We start from the raw sequence: 21,529 nt of genomic DNA, 5'->3' as shown, positions 1-21,529 counted from the left end.
TTTCTATTTCTTAACCAATATTATACATTGGCTCTTCCAATAACCTTTCTTTTTGTAATGTCTACACAGAGGCACAGAGAACAGAGGACCTTTTAATCTTATTTTTATTTGAGGAACCAGATGTTTCATCTGGAGGACCAGAAATTTATTTTCATTTCTAGCTTGTTACTTCCTGTGGCTTTTTGAAAACATTCAATCACATGTTGAATATAGTCTAAACAGGCATTTATCCATTCCAGTTTATTTTTCTGATTAAGTCTAAAGAGGCACAATGTACTTCAGCTGTTAGGCCTACCCCCATAATACTATTTAAAGTTTACTGGAGTCTAGTTTTAAACTCTTATATTGATTAAATATTTACCATCTTTGCTATTTTGAATTTTTGGTCTTGTGTTGGTCTTTCCCATAAATTCTTTTAACAATTTTTCTCACAAGAAGGTTTAATAGTTAAGTGAACCAATTGGTTTAGGTCTGGTAGTAGCTAACAAAATCTTGAATTCTGAAGCATATTTCTATTGTCCTGAGAATTAAGAAAACCATTAGTTGTAGCTTTCAATCAGATCTAAACCATGGTTTAGATCTGCCTTCTGGCCTAGCAATGATCTGCCTTCTGGCCTAGCAATTTTCCAGAGATACTGTGCAATGTGATTGTTTCTTTCCTGAGAAAAATGTTTAAAAAGGCAGCTTATTTAGGTCAAAGGAAGAAGAAGAAGAAATAGGAGAGGTGTGAAAGAGAATGAAGATAAAGTTGTGTAGAGAAAAAGAGAGATTACTTGAGTCTTAAGAAAATGTGACTTCTTCCTTCTGCTACTTCCTTCTCCTGGGAGGTAGCCTTTTATCACTGCCTTCACTCAAATGATCTAAAAAATGGCAAGTGATTATCAAAGTTGCCATCTATTAAATTTAATGTAGCAAACATATGTGTGTTCTCCCATGTGTTAGGTGAAATGCTGTGCGTTTCAAAGAATGTATGACAGTTCCCACCAAGAGGGAGTTACACTCCAGTAGAGTCAGCAGAGAGTGAAGGAACTAATGTGAATTGTATACTTTTCTATCTATGTACCAGACATACTCCCAGACCCTGTAAATATTTTTATCATATTTAATCTTCAAAATAATCCTAAGAAATATATGGGTTATTCTTCCTCTCCTCTATTTTATAATTTGGGCAATGATGACTTGGAGAATTTAAATGGTTTTATTACCAAGGTTGCATAGCAAGAAGCATAGTGAGCCAGGATTGAACTTTAATGTACTAAGACATGTCCAAATTCTAATTCTGAAAATTTGTCTCTAATTGTATATTTATAAATACAGTCATTAATAATTTTAGTTTCTTCTCATGCTTAGCTATTTTTACATACATTAGCTATATATGAATGAGACAGAGGCATAAAAATGGGCCATTGGGCTTCAAAGCCATTGAAGTCTCTTTATTTATTGATTGTTTTCAGAGATAGGGCCTCACTCTATTGCCCAGGGCCTCACTCTATTGCCCAGGCTGTAGTGCAGTGGCACAGTCATAGCTCACTTGTAGCCTCAAACTCCTGGGCTCAAGTAATCCTTCTGCCTTAGCCTCCTTAGTAGTTAGGACTACAGGCATGTATCACCACACCCAGCTATTTTAAATTTTTTTTGTAGAGACAAGGGTCTCACTATGTTGCCCAGGCTGGCCTCGAACTCCTGGCCTCAAGTGATACTTTTGCCTCAGCCTGCTGGGATTAAAGGCATGATCACAGCACCAGCCTTGAAGTCTCTTTAGTTCAGGAAGATTAAAGGAAAGCTTCATGAGGGAAATAGCATTTGAAGGGTAGGATTTTAACAAGTGGATATGGCAAGGAAGTCAAGGGAGGGGTAGAGCTGGTATTAAATTCAGTTGAAGCCAAAGCATGTGTTCTTCCTATTACACAAAACTAGAATAGCGGGAGCCCATGTAGGAAGCCAGCATGACTGAAAAGGGATGTATTATCTTGACTTATGGGAGAGAAGGCTGGAAAGGAAGGTCAGGATAAGAACATGACCTTCAGTGCAAATACAACAGGTTGTTGGATATAGAAGAGACCATTCCAAACACTGTAATTATTGATGATGATTACATTTTATTTCTCTCCTTGTCACCTGTTTTCTAGGACTAGTACTTCAGAGGGCCTGATGGATTGAATGATAATGGAGCAACTGAGGTAGAGCTGGATGTGTGGCTACATAGTAGGAGAACTGGAAAGTGCTTTTGATGTATTTTTTGATGTATTTGTTTCTAGCTCAGGCCATTTTACAATATGAAACCTCTATCAGAGGCAGATAAAGAAAGAGCAAGAAATCAGTCAATTCCAACACTAGCTGATTTATTGACACTTGGCAGAGAAGGAAAGAAAATTTGTGATATTTGATCTTCATCGCCCTCCACCAAAACATCCTCTCAGACACACATTTGTCCGCCAAGTAGTAAGCGTGATCCTTGCCTCTAAAATCGAGCAACATCTGGTATGTCTATCTCAGTATTTATGACATAGGTTGGGAGGTGGGTAGCATGTCCTAGGAGCACAGTAGTTGAACTTGACCTACCTTGTACATCTACCCTGGGATCCTTAAGTAATTTTACTTCCTATGGAAATGAAGATTGTTACTTATACAGCTACATGTGGTAATCTAGGAATGACCCAGTTAAATTTATCTCAGTGGGGAAAACCATTGAGGCTGTTTGCTATTCCAAACCAAATGAAATGTCAGCACCCTGTTAAAGAGGAATATGTGTAATAACTATCTAATGTGACCTGCACCACACCAACATAGATCCATTAGAAAGAGCCTGGGTAACATTAAGGCTTTGAAGACTTGGCATGATGAATGATATAGAAAGGAGAGCTGGTTCTTATTTGAGCAGAGATTTGCTCGTAATGTTTTTCAGAAGCAACTCTGCATTTGGGCAGTCAGTTGTTCCAAATCCCATAAATTCTCAGAATATGGGAGTGCTGTGAGTGAAACAATTATAAGTCTTTTTACAAATGGAAGTATTTCATAGATGAGTCATAATAGCATCTCTGTTGGCAGGAAATGACTCCTCTCAAAGATGATTTTTTTTAAATAAAATAGAAGCAGGGCCTCCCTATGTTGCCCAGGCCTGTCTCAAACTCTTGGGCTCAAGGGATCCTCTTGCCTCGGCCTTCCAAAGTGCTAAGAATACAGGCATGAGCCACCACACCCAGCCTCAAAGATGATTTTTAACATCATTAACCAGAAAGATGTTTTTGATTCTCACTATTCACCCACATCTATCAACTAATCTACTTTGCTTGTATGAGTCTTTGTGTACACAGTAGGCCCTTGACACACTTGATGTTAACTGGTAAATGGAGAGGTCATGAGAAAACTCAGCTCCAGAGTAGCCCTAGTGAAAGCCCCATTATAAGAGTTCATTAGAAGATACTAGCCCAGGGCTGGGCGCGGTGGCTCACGCCTGTAATCCCAGCACTTGGGAGGCCGAGGCGGGCGGATCATGAGGTCAGGAGATCGAGACCATCCTGGCTGATACGGTGAAACACCATCTCTACTAAAAATACAAAATACAATAAAAATAGAAAAAATTAGCTGGGTGTGGTAGCGGGCGCCTGTAGTCCCAGCTACTCGGGAGGCTGAGGCAGGAGAATGGTATGAACCCGGGTGGCGGAGCTTACAGTGAGCCAAGATTGTGCCACTGCACTCCAGCCTGGGCGACAGAGCGAGACTCCATCTCAAAAACAAAACAAAACCAAGAAAATACTAGCCCATGTTGACTCTTTCACCAAGGACTAGACTCTCTCTCTCTACTCTCTGTAGAATACTACCTGTGCTGGAATGGAGCTCCCTCCATTCTCTATGGGGCTGTTCGTACCTGGATAGCTGATTATCTACTGAGGGACTTCTTGTTTCTCCTTACAGATTTTTTGGTTGCCAGCTCATGATAGGCAATACGTCAGGTCCGTGGCTCCTGGTTTTCAGCATGTGGGCCGTTTAGTATCCGTTGAAACCCTTGCTAAAAACAATATCAGTATAATAAATGTTGACTACAAGAAGTTGTTCCCTAATGGGTTAAGGTAAGTGTTTGACCACACCTCTCTTGGCACACATTGCCTTACTTACACAAAATACACATTCTAATTAAACTTCTTAACTTCCCCTTTCCATCTCGGAATTTCTGTGTGTGGTTATCTCCTTTGAATCTCCTTTCTTTTTCCTACCCCTTCCTCCCTCCCTCCCTCCCTCCCTATGCCAACAAACATTTATCAAGTGTTGACTGTGTCCCTGGAACATAGACTTTAGCCTCTGCTGTGTACTCTAATCTTTCACCATTCAGTACACTTTTTTGTATGCTTGGCATTTCTGTTCTTATATAAAAGGTGGACGTTGAAAAGTCAGAACTCAAAACATTTATTTCCTCCTACCATTACCAGATGGATGGCAGTACCTTGTAAATGGCTTTGTGATCCAGATAGCCATATTTCTGGAAGGGATAATTAAGAATATAACAAAACTATTATTTAAAAAATGTAAAAATAGCTGAGCATGAGAAGAAACTAAAATTATTAACCACTGTATTTATAAATATACAATTAGAGACAAATTTTCAGAATTAAAAGCACCTGGGAATAAAATAACTTTTCCAAACTTAACTATTATTAAACATGCTTAATTTAATCCATATCCCCTTTGTCTTAGATTTAAGGTTAATTTTTTATATGATTCTAAATGCTTTAGAGACAAAGTCTTCCTTGGGGAGGGATAGAGGGAGGGAGATAACAGGTTAGAGATACATAATATATAGATATCTATTATCTACCTATCTATAATCTATAGATAGATTATAGATAATAGATATCCAAAGTCTCCTTTGGGTTTAATAAAAGGCTGTTGCATGCATCTGTTTCTGTTCCTGCTTTTTCTGCCTTTCTGGCCATGGATTGATCATATAATAGTGTCTTTTTTTCTTTTAGCGTTGGAAAATTATATATGTTTTACTCTCTAATTCCCATTCAGAAGATTTTTCTTTACTCAACTACTCTTCTATTTTGAGCATATTTCTATTTTCTTCTACTTTTTTTTCAAATAGAAAATGGCTCTAGAATGATTTCCTTCTCTCTTAATCCTGAGATTGATCTAGTAGTTGAAAAATAATTATGACTTCCATTTATTGAGCTATTATTATGTGTCAAGTTATATGTTTGCTAGACGTGGCCTAGCCATCAGCTACTTTGGTCTCTTTGGAAAAGTTTCTAATTGTCAGTTTTCTCCTTTGTAAATTAGAATAACAGTGGTACCTGCTGGAGTGGTTAAAAGGTTTAATGAGATTATTCTTGCTGTTTTAACTGAGAATGCTTTAAATGCATTATTTTAATCAAAAGTATATGAGTATAGAATTGCCCTCTGTTTTATTTGTGATACTACAAAGTTTTTTAATGTTTTAAAGACATTTTAAAAATTTATATTATTTTTAATCGACATCATAACTGTATATATTTATAGGGTACAATGTGATGTTTTAATATATTTACACAATATGGAATGATTAAATCAAGCTAATTAACATATATATCTTTTTCATGTTAAGACATTTGAATTTACTCTCAGCTATTTTGAAATATACATTATTATTGACTGTAGTTACCCTGCTGTGCAATAGATCTCAAAACATTCCCTCTATCTAACTGAAACTTTATACCTTTTGACCAACATTTCCTCTCTCCCTCAACCCTTTGGTAACCAACATTCTACTTTTTGGTAACCAACATTAGCCTTTGGTAACCAACATTCTACTCTCTTTTTCTATAAGTTAGACTTATTTATTTATTTTTTTTTTTGAGACGGAGTCTCGCTCTGTCACCAGGCTGGAGTGCAATGGCCCAATCTTGGCTCGCTGCAACCTCTGCCTCTTGGATTCAAGCAGTTCTCCTGCCTCAGGCTGAGACTACAGGTGCACGCCACCATGCCCAGCTAATTTTCTGTATTTTTAGTAGAGATGGGGTTTCACCATGTTGGCCAGGATGGTCTTGATCTCTTGACATCGTGATCCACCCGCCTCGGCATCCCAAAGTGTTGGGATTACAGGTGTGAGCCACTGTGCCAGGCCTTTTTTTTTTTTTTTTTTTTAAAGACAGGGTCTTGTTTTGTCACCCAGGCTGAAAGGCAGTGGTGTGATCTTGGCTCACTGCAGCCTCTACTTCTTGAGTTCAAGCTGTCCTCTTACCTCAGCTTCTCAAGTAGCTGGGACTACAGGCACATGCCAACACACTTGGCTAATTTTTAAATTCTGCATAGAGACGTGGTCTTGCTCAAGCAGTTTCCTCACCTCCACCTCCCAAAGTGCTGGAATTATAGGTGTGAGCCACCGTACCCCACTGTAAGTTTGACTTTTTTAGAGTCCACACGTAAGGGAGATCATGTGGTATTTGTCTTTCTTTGTGTGGCTTATTTCACTTACCATAATGTTGCCCATGCTCAACCATGTTTTCACAAGTGACAGAATTTCCTTCTTTTTAAAGGCTGAATAGTATTCCTTTGTATGTATATATTACATTTTCTTTACCCATTCATCTGTTTGATGGACACTTAGGTTGATTCCATATCTTGGCTACTGTGAATAGTGTTGCAATGAACATGGGAGTACAGATATCTCTTTTGACATATTGATTTCACTTCCTTTGGATATATACTCAGTAGTGGGATTTCTGGATCATATGTATGTTAGTTCTATTTTTAGTTTTTTGAGGAACCTCCACCTTGTTTTCCATAATGGCTGTACTAATTTACATTCCCACCAACAGTGTGTAAGAGTTCCCTTTTCTCCACATCCTTGCCAGTACTTACTGTCTCTCATCTTTTTTGTAATAGCCAAAATTTTGAGAGGTGTGAGATATCTCCTTGTGGTTTTAATTTGTATTTCCCTGATGATTAGTGATATTGAGTGTTTTCTTCATATGCTTGTTGGCTATTTGTGTCTTCTTTTGAGAAATATCTCTTCAGGTCCTTAGCCCATTTTTTCATTGGGTTATTTGTTTTTTTGCTATTAAATATTTTCTCCCATTTCATAGGTTTTCTCTTCACTCTGTTGATTGTTTCCTTTGCTGTGCAGACACTTTTTGGTTTGATGTAGTTCCGTTGGTCTATTTTTGCTTTTGTTACCTGTGCTTTTGGGGTCATATCCAAAAAAATCATTGCCCAGAGACCAATGTTGTGGAGCTTTTCCCATTTTCTTCTAGTAGTTTTAGTTTCAGGTCTTACATTTAAGTCTTTAATCCATTTTGATTTGATTTTTGTATGTGGTATGAGATAAGGGCCTAATTTCATTCTTCTGCATGTGGCTATCCAATTTCTCAACACCATTTATTGAAGAGATTATCCTTTCCTCATTGTATGTTCTTGGCATCTTTGTTGAAATTCAATTAACTATAACGACGTGAATTTACGTCTGGGCTCTCTATTCTGTTCCACTGGTATGTGTCTGTTTTTATGCCATTACCATGCTGTTTTGATTATCACACCTTTATAATGTATTTTGAAATTAGGGAATGTGATGTGTCCAGCCTACTTCTTTTTGCACAAGATTGCCTTGGCTTTTAGAAATCATTAGTGGTCATACAAATTTAAGGATTTTTTTTTTTTATTTCTGTGAAAAATTACATTGGAAGTTTGAGAGGGATTATGTTGAATCTGTAGATTGCTTTGGGTAATTTTGACATTGTAACAATATTAAGTCTTTCAATCCATAAACACATAACTTTTCATTTATTTGTGTTTTTTTTTAATTCTTTCATCAATTTTTTTTTTTTTTTTTCTGAGGCAGTCTTGCTCCGTCATCTAGGCTGGAGTGCAGTGGCACAATCTCTGCTCATTGCAACCTCTGCCTCCTGGGTTCAAGTGATTCTCCTGCTTCAACCTCCCAAGTAGCTGGGATTACAGGCACATACCACTGCACCCTGCTAATTTTTTATATTTTTAGTAGAGACCAGGTTTCCCCATGTTAGCCAGGCTGGTCTCAAACTCCTGACCTCAGGTGATCCACCCGCCTCAGCCCCCAAAAGTGCTGGGATTATAAGGTGTGAGCCACCGCACCCGGCCCCTTTCATCAGTGTTTCATAGTTTTTAGTGTACAGGTCTTTCACCTCCTTGGTAAAGTTTTATTCCTAAGAATTCTATTTTTGTTGCTATTGTAAATGGGATTATTTTCTTACTTTCATCAGTTAGGTAGTTGTTAGTACATAGAAAGAAATGCTACTGGTTTTTGTATGTTGATTTTGTATCCTGCAACTTTGCAACCGATAAACTGAATGTATTAGTTTTAGTATTTTTGTGGATTCTTTAGGATTTTCTATATAAAAGGTCATGTCATCTGCAGAGACAATCTGACTTCTTTCTTATTTGGATGCCTTTTATTTCTTTCTCTTGCTTAATTGCTCTGGCTAAGACAGTACTATGTCAAAAAGAAGTGGTGAGATTTGGCATCTTTGTCTTTTTCCTGATCTTAGAGGAAAAGCTTTCAACTTTTCACCATTGAGTATGATTTTAGTTGTGGCCATGTCCTGAATGGCCTTTATTGTATTTTGGTATATTCCTTCTATACATAATCTGTTGAGAGTTTTTATCATGAAAGGGTGTTGAATTTTGTTAAACGCTTTTTCTATTTCTATTGAGATGATCATATGGTTTTTGTGTTTCATTCTGTTAATGCAGTGTGTCACATTTATTGATTTGCGTATGATGAACCCTCCTTGTATCACAGGGAGGAATCCCACTTGATTATGGTGAATGATTCTTTTATGGTGCTGTTGAATTCAGTTTGTTAGTATTGTGTTGGGATTTTTATGTCTCAGGATTTCATTGGTGATATTGGCCTGTAATTTTCTTTTCTTGTAGTGTCCGTATCTTGCTTTGGTATCAAGGTAATGCTGGCCTAGTAAAATGAGTTTGGAATTATTCCCTCCACTTTATTTTTTTTGAAAGAGTTTGAGAAGGATTGATATTAGTTCTTCTTTAAGTGTTTGGTGGAATTCAGCAGTGAAGCCACTATGTCCTGGGCTTTTCTTTGTCGGTAGACTTTGTATTACTTTTTATTACTCCTTGTTATTGGTCTATTTTTAATGTTTTAAAAAAATGTTAAATAAAAAATTGTATTGAGGTGAAATTCACATAACATAATTTTTTTTTTTTTTTGAGACGGAGTTTCACTCTTGTTGCCCAGGCTGGAGTGCAATGGTGTGATCTCGGTTCACTGCAACCTCTGCCTCCCAGGTTCAAGTGATTCTCCTGCCTCAGCCTCCCAAGTAGCTGGGATTACAGGCTCACACCACCACACCTAGCTAATTTTTGTATTGTTAGTAGAGACGGGGTTTCATCATGTTGGCCAGGCTGGTCTCAAACTCCTGACCTCAGGTGATCCACCCACCTCGGCCTCCCAAAGTGCTGGGATTACAGGCATGAGCCACCACGCCCAGCCTAACATAAAATTTTAAAGTGAACAATTCAGTGACACTTAGTACATTTACATTGTTGTGCAATTGCCACCTTTAGTTCTAATGCATTTTGATACTGGAAGTTTTTATTTTTTCTGTTTTTCTTGATCAGTCTTGCTAGGGGTTTATGAATTTTAATCATTTCAAAACACTGAATTTTGGCTTTGTTATCTTTTTCCTATTGCACCTTTACTTTCCTATTTCATTGATTTCTGCTCTTTATAATTTTCACACTGACTTCAGTTTTAATTTGCTGTTCTTGCTAATAGATGGCTTTTTTAGGGTAGAAAATTAGGTGACCTGTTTTAGATCTTCTTTCTAATGTAAACTTTTAAAGCTATAAACTTATTTATTTTTTATTTTTTGAGATAGGGTCTCACTCTGTCGCTCAGTTTGTAGTGCAGTGGCGTGATCTCGGCTCACTGCAACCTCTGGCATGAGCCATTGCGCCCAGCCTTAAAGCTCTAAATTTACTGTAAGCATTGCTTTAATTTTCTCCCACAAATTATGTTGATATATTGTTTCTTTGTCATCCAACTTAAAATATTTAAAGTTTTCTGATTTCTCATTAGACTCATGGATTATTTGGAAGTGTATTGCTAACTTTTTAAACATTTGAGGATTTTCTAGCTACTTCAGTTATTGATTTCTAATTTAAGCTTATTGTGATCAGAGAACAAACCTGTGTACTTTCAACCCTTTTAAATTCTATGGCTTAAATTCTAAACTTATTTTATGGCTCACTATATGGTTTATCTTGGTGAGTTTCCCATGTCCCCCTGAAGATTATGTGCCCTCTTCAGTTGTTGGGTGTAGTATTCTATAAATATCAATTAGTTCAAGTTGGTTGATAGGCTTTTTGAAAATTTTATATTCATTTTTTCTTCCTTTTTCTGTTGAGCTAATACAAAGGATTAGATTGCAGGTCAAACATTCACATATCAGATAACCTACATACTGCCGAGATTTATCATTAATTTCAAGGATACAGCAGGCAATCAAGAGGCTCAAACAAAGCAAGGAGAGACATTGATTGTGGCTGTGCAGGTATCTTTATTTATTGGACATGTACTCTGTGGCCCAGAGTAATAGATGAGGCCTCCAAGTGAGTTTGTGCAGGGTTAACTCACACATAAGGGGAGCAGTTGAGTCATGAAACATCTCTATTTGATAGTCCCAGAGAGTTATCTAGTTTATGTGTCATTCTCCAGGGACCCATGCCTCATAAATCTGTTCCATGTTTATTTACAAAATTTGTAATAAAGAAAGACTTAAACAGGAACATCCTTTTAAGAACATTACATATAAGGCTACTCTTCCTGGTAAATATTATTATTCTTTTTACAAAAGATCAGGTTATCCTGTTGAGAAGGAGCCTTCTCAGACTTCTCAAGATCAAGACTTATTCCTTCTTTCTTCTGGGAGCAACTTCCCCAATCAAAGAAAAATGAATGGTTCCTTATACTGCTATCTGTCAGTTACCAATATATACCCAACTGTTAATATATCCAACTGTAATTGCGATTGTTGATTTGTGTGTGTGTGTGTGTGTGTTTTTCCTTCTTGTATTTTGAAACTCTTTTATTGGGTGCATTTTCACTTAGGATTATTAGATCTTGGTGAATTGGCCCCTTCATTATGAAATGTCCCTTGTTTAAGGTAATTAATCTTATCTAAAGTTTACTTTTTCTTGTATTAATATTGCCACACTGGCCGCCTTATAATTTGTGTTTGCTTAATAAGTCTTTTTCTATCTTTTGGCTTTCAACCACTTGGCATCTTTAAAGTGCATCTCTTATAAACAAAATTTTGTCTGTTCTTTTATATCTAGTAGGATAATCTCGGACTTTTAATTGGAATGTTAGGTCCAGTAATATTTAGTTCACCAATGAGAACACTTGGACACAGGATGGGGAACATCACACACCAGGGCCTGTTGTGGGGTGGGGAGACGGGGCAGGGATAGCATTAGGAGATATACCTAATGTAAATGACGAGTTGATGGGTGCAGAAAACCAACATGGCACATGTATACATATGTAACAAACCTGCACGTTGTGCACATGTACCCTAGAACTTTAATAACAAGAAAAAAAGGGAGGAAAAAAGGTTAACAATAGTGAACCTGAAAAAAAAATTTAGTTCACATATTAATATAGTTAGGTTTACATTACCATCATGCTATTTTTTTTCTATTTGTCCTTTCTATTCCTTGTGGGGTTTTTTGGTCACTCCTTCCCTCTCTTTTTATTTTTTAGTTAATCATTTTTTAGTATCTCATTCTATCTCTTCAATTTGTTTTTTTTGTTGTTTTTTTTTTTTGTTTTTAATAGAGACAAAGTCTTGCTCTGTCCCCCAGCCTGGGGTGCAGTGATGTGATCATTGTTCACTGCAGTCTCAAACTACTAGGCTCAAGCCATCTTTCTGCCTCAGCCTCCACAGTAGTTAGGACTATAGGCATGTGCCACCACACCTGGCTATTTTTTTAAATTTTTTTGTACAGACAGGGTCTCACTGTGTTGCCAGGCTGGTCTCAAACTCCTGGCCTCAAGCCATCCTCCTGCCTTGGCCTCCCAAAGCATTGGGATTATAGGCATGAGCTGCCATGTCTGGCTCCGGCTGAATTTTTACATCTTTGGATTATTTTTTACTGATTTCTCCAGAAACTGTAGCTGTCTAGTTACTCCAGCATTATTTTTTGAAAAGACTTTCTTCCATTGAATTGCTTTTGCATCTTTGTCAAAAATCATTTGTCATATTTGTATGGATCTATTGTATGGTTTTCGGTTCTGTTGCACTGATTTATGTGTCCATATCTCCTCTAATACCACACTAGCTTGCTTACTGTAGCTATATAATAAGTCTTAACATCAGATAGAGTGATTCCCTCTCACACTATTTTTTTTTTCAGATTGTTTTAATTATTGTAGGGCTGTGCTTTTCCATATGAATCTTATAATCCACTTGCTAATTGTACAAAAAAACCTTGCTGCATCAAACTTACAGATCAATTTGAGGGAGAACTGACATGTTTACTACATTGAATTTCCAATCCATGAACACATATGTCACTCCACTTGTTTAAGAAAGTGGGCAAAGGATATGAACAGATACTTCTCAAAAGAAGACATACAAGCAACTAACAAACATATGAAAACATGCTCAGCATCGCTAATCATCAGAGAGATACAAATCAAAACCCTGATGAGATACCATCTCACACCAGTCAGAATGGCTATTACTAAAAAGTCAAAAAAAAAAAAAAAACAAAAAACAGATATTGACAAGGTTGCAGAGAGAAGGAAATGCTTAGACACTGTTGGTGGGAATGTAAATTAGTTCAGCCCCTGGGGAAAGCAGTTTAGAGATTTCTCAAAGAACTAAAAATGTAACTACCATTTGACCCAGCAATCCCATTACTGGGCATCTACCCAAAGGAAAATAAATTGTTCTACTAAAAAGATACCTGCACTTGTATGTTTATTGCAGCACTATTCACATTAGCAGAGACATGGAATCAACCTAACTGCCCATCAGCGGTGGACTGGATAAAGAAAATGTGACACATATACACCATGGAATACTATGCAGCCATAAGAAAGAATGAAATCATGTCCTTTGCAGCACATAGATGAAGCTGGAGGTCATTATTCTAAGTGAATTAGTGCAGAGACAGAAGATCAAATACCACATGTTCTCACTTATAAGTGGGAGCTAAACATTGGGTACACAAGGACATAAAGTTGGAAATGATAGACAATGGGGAGTCCAAAATGGAGGAGGGAGAGACAGGGGAAAGGGTTGGAAAACTACCTGTGGGGTACTATGTTCACTATTTGGGTAGCAGATTCAAACCTCAGTATCATGCAATATATCCATGTATTAAACCTGCACATGTATCTCCTGAATTTAAAATTTAAACAAACAAGGAATGTGATTGGTTTTTGAGTTTTGGTTTCAAAAGGTAAAAATAAGTAAATTTTTACTATTTTTTCCTAATTTTATTTTTAAAATTTATCTTTATCTGCAGGGATTGGTTCAGAGACAATTCTAACATATTGGATAACTAATTGCTAGCACCTCTGTTAAGGAGGCATTATTATTATTTTACAGTTTCTATACTGAGGCCAAGAATTTACTAAGCTCGTATACGACAGAACTGGGATTCAAACCCAGGCTTGTACAGAGCAGTTTCCAATATGCCATACCATTTGAGAGTTGAAAAAATTTTTTGAAGGCATTTACATGGTATGTTTTCTGAGAAATTGAATCCCTGAAAATGACAACTTAGCTAGAATTACTAGGTGTTCCTCCACTTATTTTCTCCCTGTCTTTATAAACAGTCCACAAGTATCCACTGACATTTAGTGCCATGGGAAAAATTAGGTTTTCCCCCTATTTTCATTACTTGCAAAAATTCCTTATATTTGAAATTTAATAAGTTCACCAGATTGGTACTCATTTATTTATTTTTTCAACTAATATTTGTGGAGCCTGGCATTATGCTAGGTATTGAGTATCCAGAGACAAATAAGACATAGTCTCTGCTTTTAGTTTGCTTAGAGTCAAGTAAAGAACTAATAAATGAGCAGATCATTCGAGTAGGGGGTGATAAGTGCTCTGATAGAAGCGAGTATATAGGTGCTGCTACATAGTAGCATGCCAGAGCCAGCTCATACCAGCTTGTTATTAAATATTCAGAAACTCTGCAAATTGGTTCTACCAATGGTAGCTTACAATTGGCTATGGTAGGAGTGTTTTTACCATGGAAATTTGCATATGCTACAATAGGGTTTTCCTTTTTCCTTTTCCCCATTCTTTTTTTTTTTTTTTTTAATATGTTTTCTTTCTTCCTTTTTATTATCCTCCTTAGGACATTTGGTTTACCAGCACACCACTGTTGCTACAGGAGCAGAGGTGCTAAATCCAATCCTTTATCTTATTGTACTATGAGCCCATTCTGTCACATCGTATCATGAATTGTCCCTGGATCAGCTGCTTCTGGTGATTTAGGCAACAGCCTTTCACAAACATGGTGGCTGTTCTCCTTTTAGATGATGAGAATGAAACTTGATCTAAATCCCCTGTGGGTTCTGTTTTTGTTCCAGAGATTATAAAGCAGCTAACATCCATATCAACGTATACACCGTCAATGCGCCTTGGCTTTTCTCACTGGCCTGGTGCTCCAGGATTAACTCAGTGACCACAGACAACATTGGGCTCCTGAGTCAGCTTGATCACCCTCACTTCTTCATGGTGAGCTGGTTGTCCAGATTGTTCTTCCAGGCTTGGTATGATAGCAGTGCAGGCCCCCCAGCCCTGTGTTGCCCACTGTGCCATCCCCTGGGCAGCCACTTAAGAGTACAGACTTCTATGAATATTGGAGATATGGTATTTTCCATTCTCTCACACAGATCCTTCTGGGATTTTCAGGCAAAAATTAGTGTTGTTATAATAATTGACATTTATTGAATCCTTACAATGTGCTTGACATGCATTATGTCATTTAACCCTTTGAATTGGCCACTGTTATCATCTTCATGAGGAAACTGAAGCTCAAAGATATCTTTGCATGTGGTTTCATGAGGCAGGATTCAGAATGAGGTCTGACTTCAGAGTTTTGTTACTGTAGCCCCACCTTTGTAGAGGCATGGCAACAATTGACAACGGCATGGAGAGTGGGGAGAAAACCAAGCGTACTTGACTCCAAAGTGGAAACTGTGTGCCCTAACAAATTGCTTTTGAAGAGGGTAGCCAGTGTCCAGTTGCCTGTTCTAGGCCTTCTGTTGCTTACTGCCAGAAGCTTGAGAACCTGAAGACCTGGTTTACGATCCCAGCCAAATCCTATCACTATCTGTGGAGGGAGCCCTAGCTAACCAGTTACTGCTATAGAACTTGTTCTTATCTGTACAGAGAGTAGGTTGACTGAGTGGGACACAATAGCATACAACAGAAAACAGTTTAATTTCGCTGCATTGATTCTTTAAACCTGGTCTGTGATGTAGGCCTTTCTCTGCCCCTGAATGAAATCTCACTTAGGTCCTGTAGCTTTTCCAGTCACTGTTAGATAACTTTTAGAAGTTCACTTTTAGTCATCAAAAAGCCTCACTTCAGAATTAAGAGTCCAATCCCAAGTAATAACTCAAACTCCAAATGGCCTTGAAAGTTAAAACCTTTGTCAGAGAAGCCTAAGAGGGAAGGGGCCTCAAGTCACCTCCTCCAGATCTCCACCCTCTGGCCTGAGCTTCTGACCTGTTCAGGGTCAGGACCAGGGGAAAAGGGATCCAGAGTCAAGGCACAGTCTTACAGGGCCAGTAACTGCATCTAGGCCCTCTGGTAGACAGGAGAAATCGCTGACTTCTTACTATGGTGGCTTGGTCAGCTTCCTGGAGATGACCCTGAAGGGAGCTTTGGATGGCAGGTCACTCACCACAGGTGGAGCCTTTCCACCCACCTGTCCCCATATAACTCCCCTTCATGTATATACTATGTGTTTTTCTAACATTTTAAAATCCAGTCATTACAAAAATGCATAATTTAGAAAGCAGCACACCCCTCCATAATCCTATCCCCTGAATCAGTAATGTCTCAAAGTTGTCCCTTTGGGAGGTACACATTTACTTAAATGATGCTATTTCTGAATGCGTTTTTTTCATTTTAATATTTAAATGAATAAATCCATGTGATTCAAAATTCAAAAAGTTTAAAAGGATATATGTAAAAAACCAATCTTCCTTCCACACCTAGTCTAGGCATTTTTAAAGGACCCAATGCATGGTTTCCAGCCTATGCCATGTGTCATTTTATTCAGGGAGGTGAGGCTGGTGTCCCAGAGGACTTAACAGGAAGCCTACACTCCAGAGTTAGACTGATTGAGATTTAGATTCAGATCTTGGCTCCATTACTTACTGTGTGAATGTGGAAATATTAGTTAATGTGTTTGTGGTTTTTGGCTTTTTTGTTTCTTCTTTTTGAAAATTGGGGATAATAATAGTGCAGTAGAAACACACACTTGTGTCCAACATAATCTGGTCTGGTCATTGGTCTCGTAATTGAGAAAATTAAAGTGAGGAATCATTTAAAAATGATATATACTTTATCAGTTAGCTTTTAATGCTTAATAAAAACTACCTAAAACTTAGTGTCTTAAACAAATATTTATCATGTCTCAATGATGGCTGATGGCTTAATAAAAACTACCTAACTTACTTAGTGTCTTAAACAAATATTTATCATGTCTCAATTCTGGCTGATGGCTAGGTGGTGTCTCTGGTTTGAGCCAGGTCAGCTGGGCTGGATAGTCTAGGATGCCTTGTTCATTTGTCTAGAGGCGCACCTGGAATGACCAAGTTTCTCTTTGTGTCGTCGCTCATCCTCAAGGCAGCTAGCTGGAGTGTGTTCACCTAGTGGAGACGGGTTCCCAACAGCAAGAGAGAGCAAGCCCCAAAGCACATGGACTTTTCAAAGTTCTCACAGTGTTATGTTTGCTGATGTTCCATTGGCCAAGGAAAATCACATGGCCAAATTCAGATTCAGGGTGGGAGAGAAACAGACTTCACCTCTTGATAGGGAGGCACAGCTAAGTCATGTTGTGTAGGGGCCTGCATATAGGTTTGGAAGGAATTTTGTGGTCATTTTTATAAACAGTATGCCACATACATACTTCACAAATTTTATTTTAAAATATTCATTCACCTTTTGACAGTCATTTCTTTGAGGATATTTCTGCTGATCAAGTTCTATGTTCTCTCATTTGAACATCCAGATGAACTAGCTAGGATTTCTAACTGTTTGTTTTAAGCAGAACAGGAACTTAAAGTCATTAGGACAATCAATCTGAATGAGCAATCTACCTAGATCTTTATAATCCCTCAAACCCTTGTAGTGTTTCACCCACACCTAATCTAATTGCTGTCTATTCTTTAATGATCTATTTTGTCCTCATTGAGTTTTTCAAAGCATTTGACTTAGTTTCTTTGAAAATGACATACTTTTTTCACTCAGATCTCACAAATTTAAGCAGCATCTAATTACATTGCACTATTACAATAACAAGTACAGTTGACTTAAGCCATTTGGGAAACAAGGATAACTGATTCTTTGTGAACATTCTGCTCATGTGATAGGTCTCTTGGAGCAATCAGCCAACTACAGCAGCCCTCAGTCAATATTTTTCCCAGAGGGGATTAAGAGCCTCAGTTCAGTGGAAGTTGGTTAAGATTTTCTACTAGTAGGGCTATTATGAGGCTTAAATCTGTAAATACCCCTGAAGTGCTTAGAATACCTGCCTGGCTCCTGTTAATTGCTTATTGTTAATTATGATCATTAGTGTTATTAATTTTATTATTCAGCTCAAGGAAAGACCTTGGGATAGGGTGGAGAGTGGTCTGAGAAAGGATAAAATGTGCCAGCCCTATTAGCATCAAGTGGAATTAGAGAGGGCACAATTGAGGTGGAAAGGGAGCATCAAACTCAATGAGAGGACCCAGAAGACAGAGCTCTGGGAAATAGATGACTTGGGCAAGGAGCATAGAAGAGGAGCATGTAGGTAAGGGGTAATTGTACTTCAGCATTCTTAATTAAAGTGTGATACTTTAGAACAATGGTTCCCAAATGCTGGCTTACAGACACATGGCTTCAGCATCACCTGGGAATGTGTTAAAAATGCAGAGATTCTCATTCCTTAGGTGTCTAGTGAGACCCAGAAACCTGTATTACTAAAAGCTGCCCCGGGAGACTTGGCTGCACAGCCAGGTTTGAGAAGCCATGCCTTGAAAACAGCAGTAGAAGTCAAGAACCTGGACTGTGGTCTTGGGTCCAGAATAGACTTGTTGTGTGACTTCTCTGGGACCCCCTCTGCCCTCTGTCTTGGGAGATGAAAGGTGAGATGAAAGGTGTGAAGTGTTCTATTCCCTCTAGAGCCCCCTGCATGTATAAGGGTGACTGTTAGGACACTTGCAGGGACTGTCTGTGTTTGAGAATGCCACATCAATCAAGGTTCCTTGGCCTGTCTATCCCCTCTTCCTCTCCTCCTCCAGCCCTGGCAGCAGAGCAAGGGACTTAGACCATATGATCCAAAATCCCTTCTAACTGTAAAGTTCTTTCACTGTGGTTTATGTTTTTCAGACACCAAAGTTCTATGTGTTCATGTGGCTCCTTGCAGATATCATTTCTGTGCTTTTTATTGTTGCCATATTTTGTTTTCACTGGTAAGTATATATATAATTTTTAATGAATTTTTTCCAAAATAAATGGATTATTATAGGAAATTGAGAAAAATAAGAGTTACGCTCTTCCCGTAATCCCACATGGCAAGATGGCGTTTATAATCTGAATCTCTCTTCTCATGTAGTCTGCAGTTCCTCACACCCCTTTGACCTCCCCCAAATAAGACAATATTTTCAGGATAGGGACTGTCACTAAAGCTTAGTCAAGCCTATTACTATGGATTCAATGTGGAGCAGTTGAAAGATGACAGGGCTTGAATATTGTCCAGAACAAGTGCCTCCACCTTCCCATCTTCCATGAAATGGCATAGCAGTGTGCAAAGAGCAAGTTCATAAACCAGGAAGACTGGGTTTTAGTTCTGGCTTTGTCCCTTAGTTGCTAGGTGACCCTGGGAAAACAACTGCTTCTTTCTGGGCCATAATATTTTTTTTTGTTCGTTTTTTTGAGATGGGGTCTCAGTCTATTGCCCAGGCTGGAGTGCGGTGGCATGCAGTGACATGATCTCGGCTCACTGCAGCCTCCACCTCCTGGGTTCAAGTGATTCTCCTGCCTCAGCCTCCCGAGTAGCTGGGATTACAGGTGCCTGCCACTGTGCCTGGCTAATTTTTTTTTTTTTTTTTTTTTTTTTGAGACGGAGTCTTGCTCTGTCACCCAGGCTGGAGTATAGTGTCACGATCTCGGCTCACTGCAACCTCCGCCTCCTGGGTTCAAGCGATTCTCCTGCCTCAGCCTCCCAAGTAGCTGGGACTACAGGCACCACCATGCCCAGCTAATTTTTTTAAAAAATATTTTTAGTAGAGGTGGGGTTTCACCATATTGGTCAGGCTGGTCTTGAACTCCTCACCTTGTGATCTGCCCGCCTCGGCCTCCCAAAGTGCCGGGATTACAGGGCTGAGCCACCCTGCCTGGCCCATGCCTGGCTAATTTTTGTATTTTTAGTAGAGATGGGGTTTCACCATGTTGGCCCCGCCTCAGGTGATCCGCCTGCCTCAGCCTCCCAAAGTGCTGGCATTACAGGTGTGAGCCACCGTGCCTCGCCCATAATCTTTTTATCTGTAGAAGAAAATGACATTTGGGAATCCTTGCAGGCAAATGCTATAGGATTGTAAGTTTCAAGATGGAAGGGGGAAGAAGATCCTGGAGGAGGAACGTTAGAAGAGACCATGGTTCTTTAGACCCCTTCATTTCATGGATGGTCTGCTTCCTTCTAGGCGGAGAGAGACTGAAAAAGAAAAATTGTTTGAAACCTCCAGCACTCGCACAGGTAAAGTCAGAGGCCTAGCCCACTCCTGTCTCTTCATCCCTACCCATTGCTTCCAGGAGACAGAGGCAGCTTTTCATGTCCCTGACAAGAGCTGAGGGTGTCTGGAAAGTTGGGGGTGGGGTTGGGGGAGGGACCAGGGGAAGTATAGGCTGGGCATAGATTCTGGAGGACTCTGTACATCAGGCTTCAGATTTTAGATTTCATCCTCTAAGCAGTGAGGCCCCTTGGAAGATTTCAAGCATAGGTGTTTACTTCTTCATATATTCATGTATCATACAGCCACTGAGTCCACACTTTGTGCAAGGCACTGAGAGAGGGGCTGAAGATAACCGAAAGATGTCTCTGGAGGGTGGCCTGAGAGAGGGGAGGGGCTGGTCCTTAAAGAGCAGTGAGGAAGAAGGCAAAAGTATAGCATTGACATCACTGGGCCAGGCACCTAGGTCCAGGACAGAGTAGCTGCCATGCCCATTAGGGGGAAGGTGCTTTATGGGTATCATTTGTGGGTGATATATGTTGGAGGCTAGAGGAAGAAAACTTCAGCGGTCCTGGAATTGCTAAACCAGAGTCAAGTCCCTGCATATTGGCAATTAGGAGATGGCATTATCGCTTTCATTCACACAAGGAAGCGACATGGTTAGATTTCTGTGTAAAGGGCTGAGGAAGTGAATTAGGCTTAGTAAGGGGAAGGGATGCTAGAGTTTCTTTGAGGGTTGTGAGGATGATCACACAGTAAGTTTTGGAAGCCAATGCAGTGTCAAAGGGAAACCAATTAGGAGGCAGAAGACTGTGCGGTGTGGGATATAATTTCCTTCCGCAACTCCTGGAGACTTAATTAAAGTTGGAACAGTCACAAAATCATGAGTTAATTTAATTTCTTATGGACAATGGTGAAGCTCCTGATATTCCACGTACCAGCTGGCAGATGAGTGGAACTGATACAACACTTAGGGTTGCAGGAATGAATCCACAGGAATCATGAAAAACTAAGTTTAGAAATTTGAATAAATTAAATAGAAGGCAATGGTCTTTCATATGCTGTGAAACTGGAGGTTTAAGCCAAGTTTACCCAGGTCTGAGGCAGGGCGATCTCAAGTTACATGGTTACTTGAGTTACAAATTACATGGAATTTAAGATCACCCTACTGGCTACGTTAAGAAGTCTGAAGCTAACTGACGATTGCAGCTAGTTTATGATTATATCAGTAGTTGTTCCTTAGTAAGCTAGGGCTGCCGTAACAAAATACCATAGACTGGGTGGCTTGAACAACAGAAATTTATTTTCTCACAGTTCTGGAGGCTAGAAATCCCAGATCAAGGTGCTGGCAAATTTGGTGAGGAGCCCTAGTGAGCACTGTCTTCTTAGCTTGAATGCAGCTGCCTTCTCACTGTGTGTTCACATGGCCTTTTCTGTGTGTGTGCTTGGGAGAGTGGGATCTCGGGTCTCTCTTCCTCTTCTCATAAGGACACCAGTCCTGTTGGATTAGGGCCCCACCCTTATGGCTTCATTTAACCTTAATTACTCCTGAAGTGCCCTGTCTCCAAATACAGTCACACTGAG

At 39.1% G+C, this 21,529-nt stretch overlaps 1 protein-coding gene across 1 annotated transcript in view; it reads left to right on the top strand.

Annotated features, from left to right (window-relative positions):
- Positions 1 to 21,529, top strand: part of GDPD4 (glycerophosphodiester phosphodiesterase domain containing 4) — a 68,227-nt gene that overhangs the window by 37,326 nt on the left and 9,372 nt on the right. The window contains 6 exon segments of the mRNA XM_024930827.5: positions 2,259 to 2,351; positions 2,353 to 2,481; positions 3,916 to 4,070; positions 14,588 to 14,735; positions 18,606 to 18,688; positions 19,919 to 19,971. Coding sequence (XP_024786595.3) covers positions 2,259 to 2,351; positions 2,353 to 2,481; positions 3,916 to 4,070; positions 14,588 to 14,735; positions 18,606 to 18,688; positions 19,919 to 19,971 — 661 coding nt within the window.

This window comes from Pan paniscus, chromosome 9 (assembly GCF_029289425.2).
Source record: "Pan paniscus chromosome 9, NHGRI_mPanPan1-v2.0_pri, whole genome shotgun sequence".
NCBI classification, from domain to species: domain Eukaryota; kingdom Metazoa; phylum Chordata; class Mammalia; order Primates; family Hominidae; genus Pan; species Pan paniscus.
This window is presented reverse-complemented; position numbering and strand designations above follow the sequence as displayed.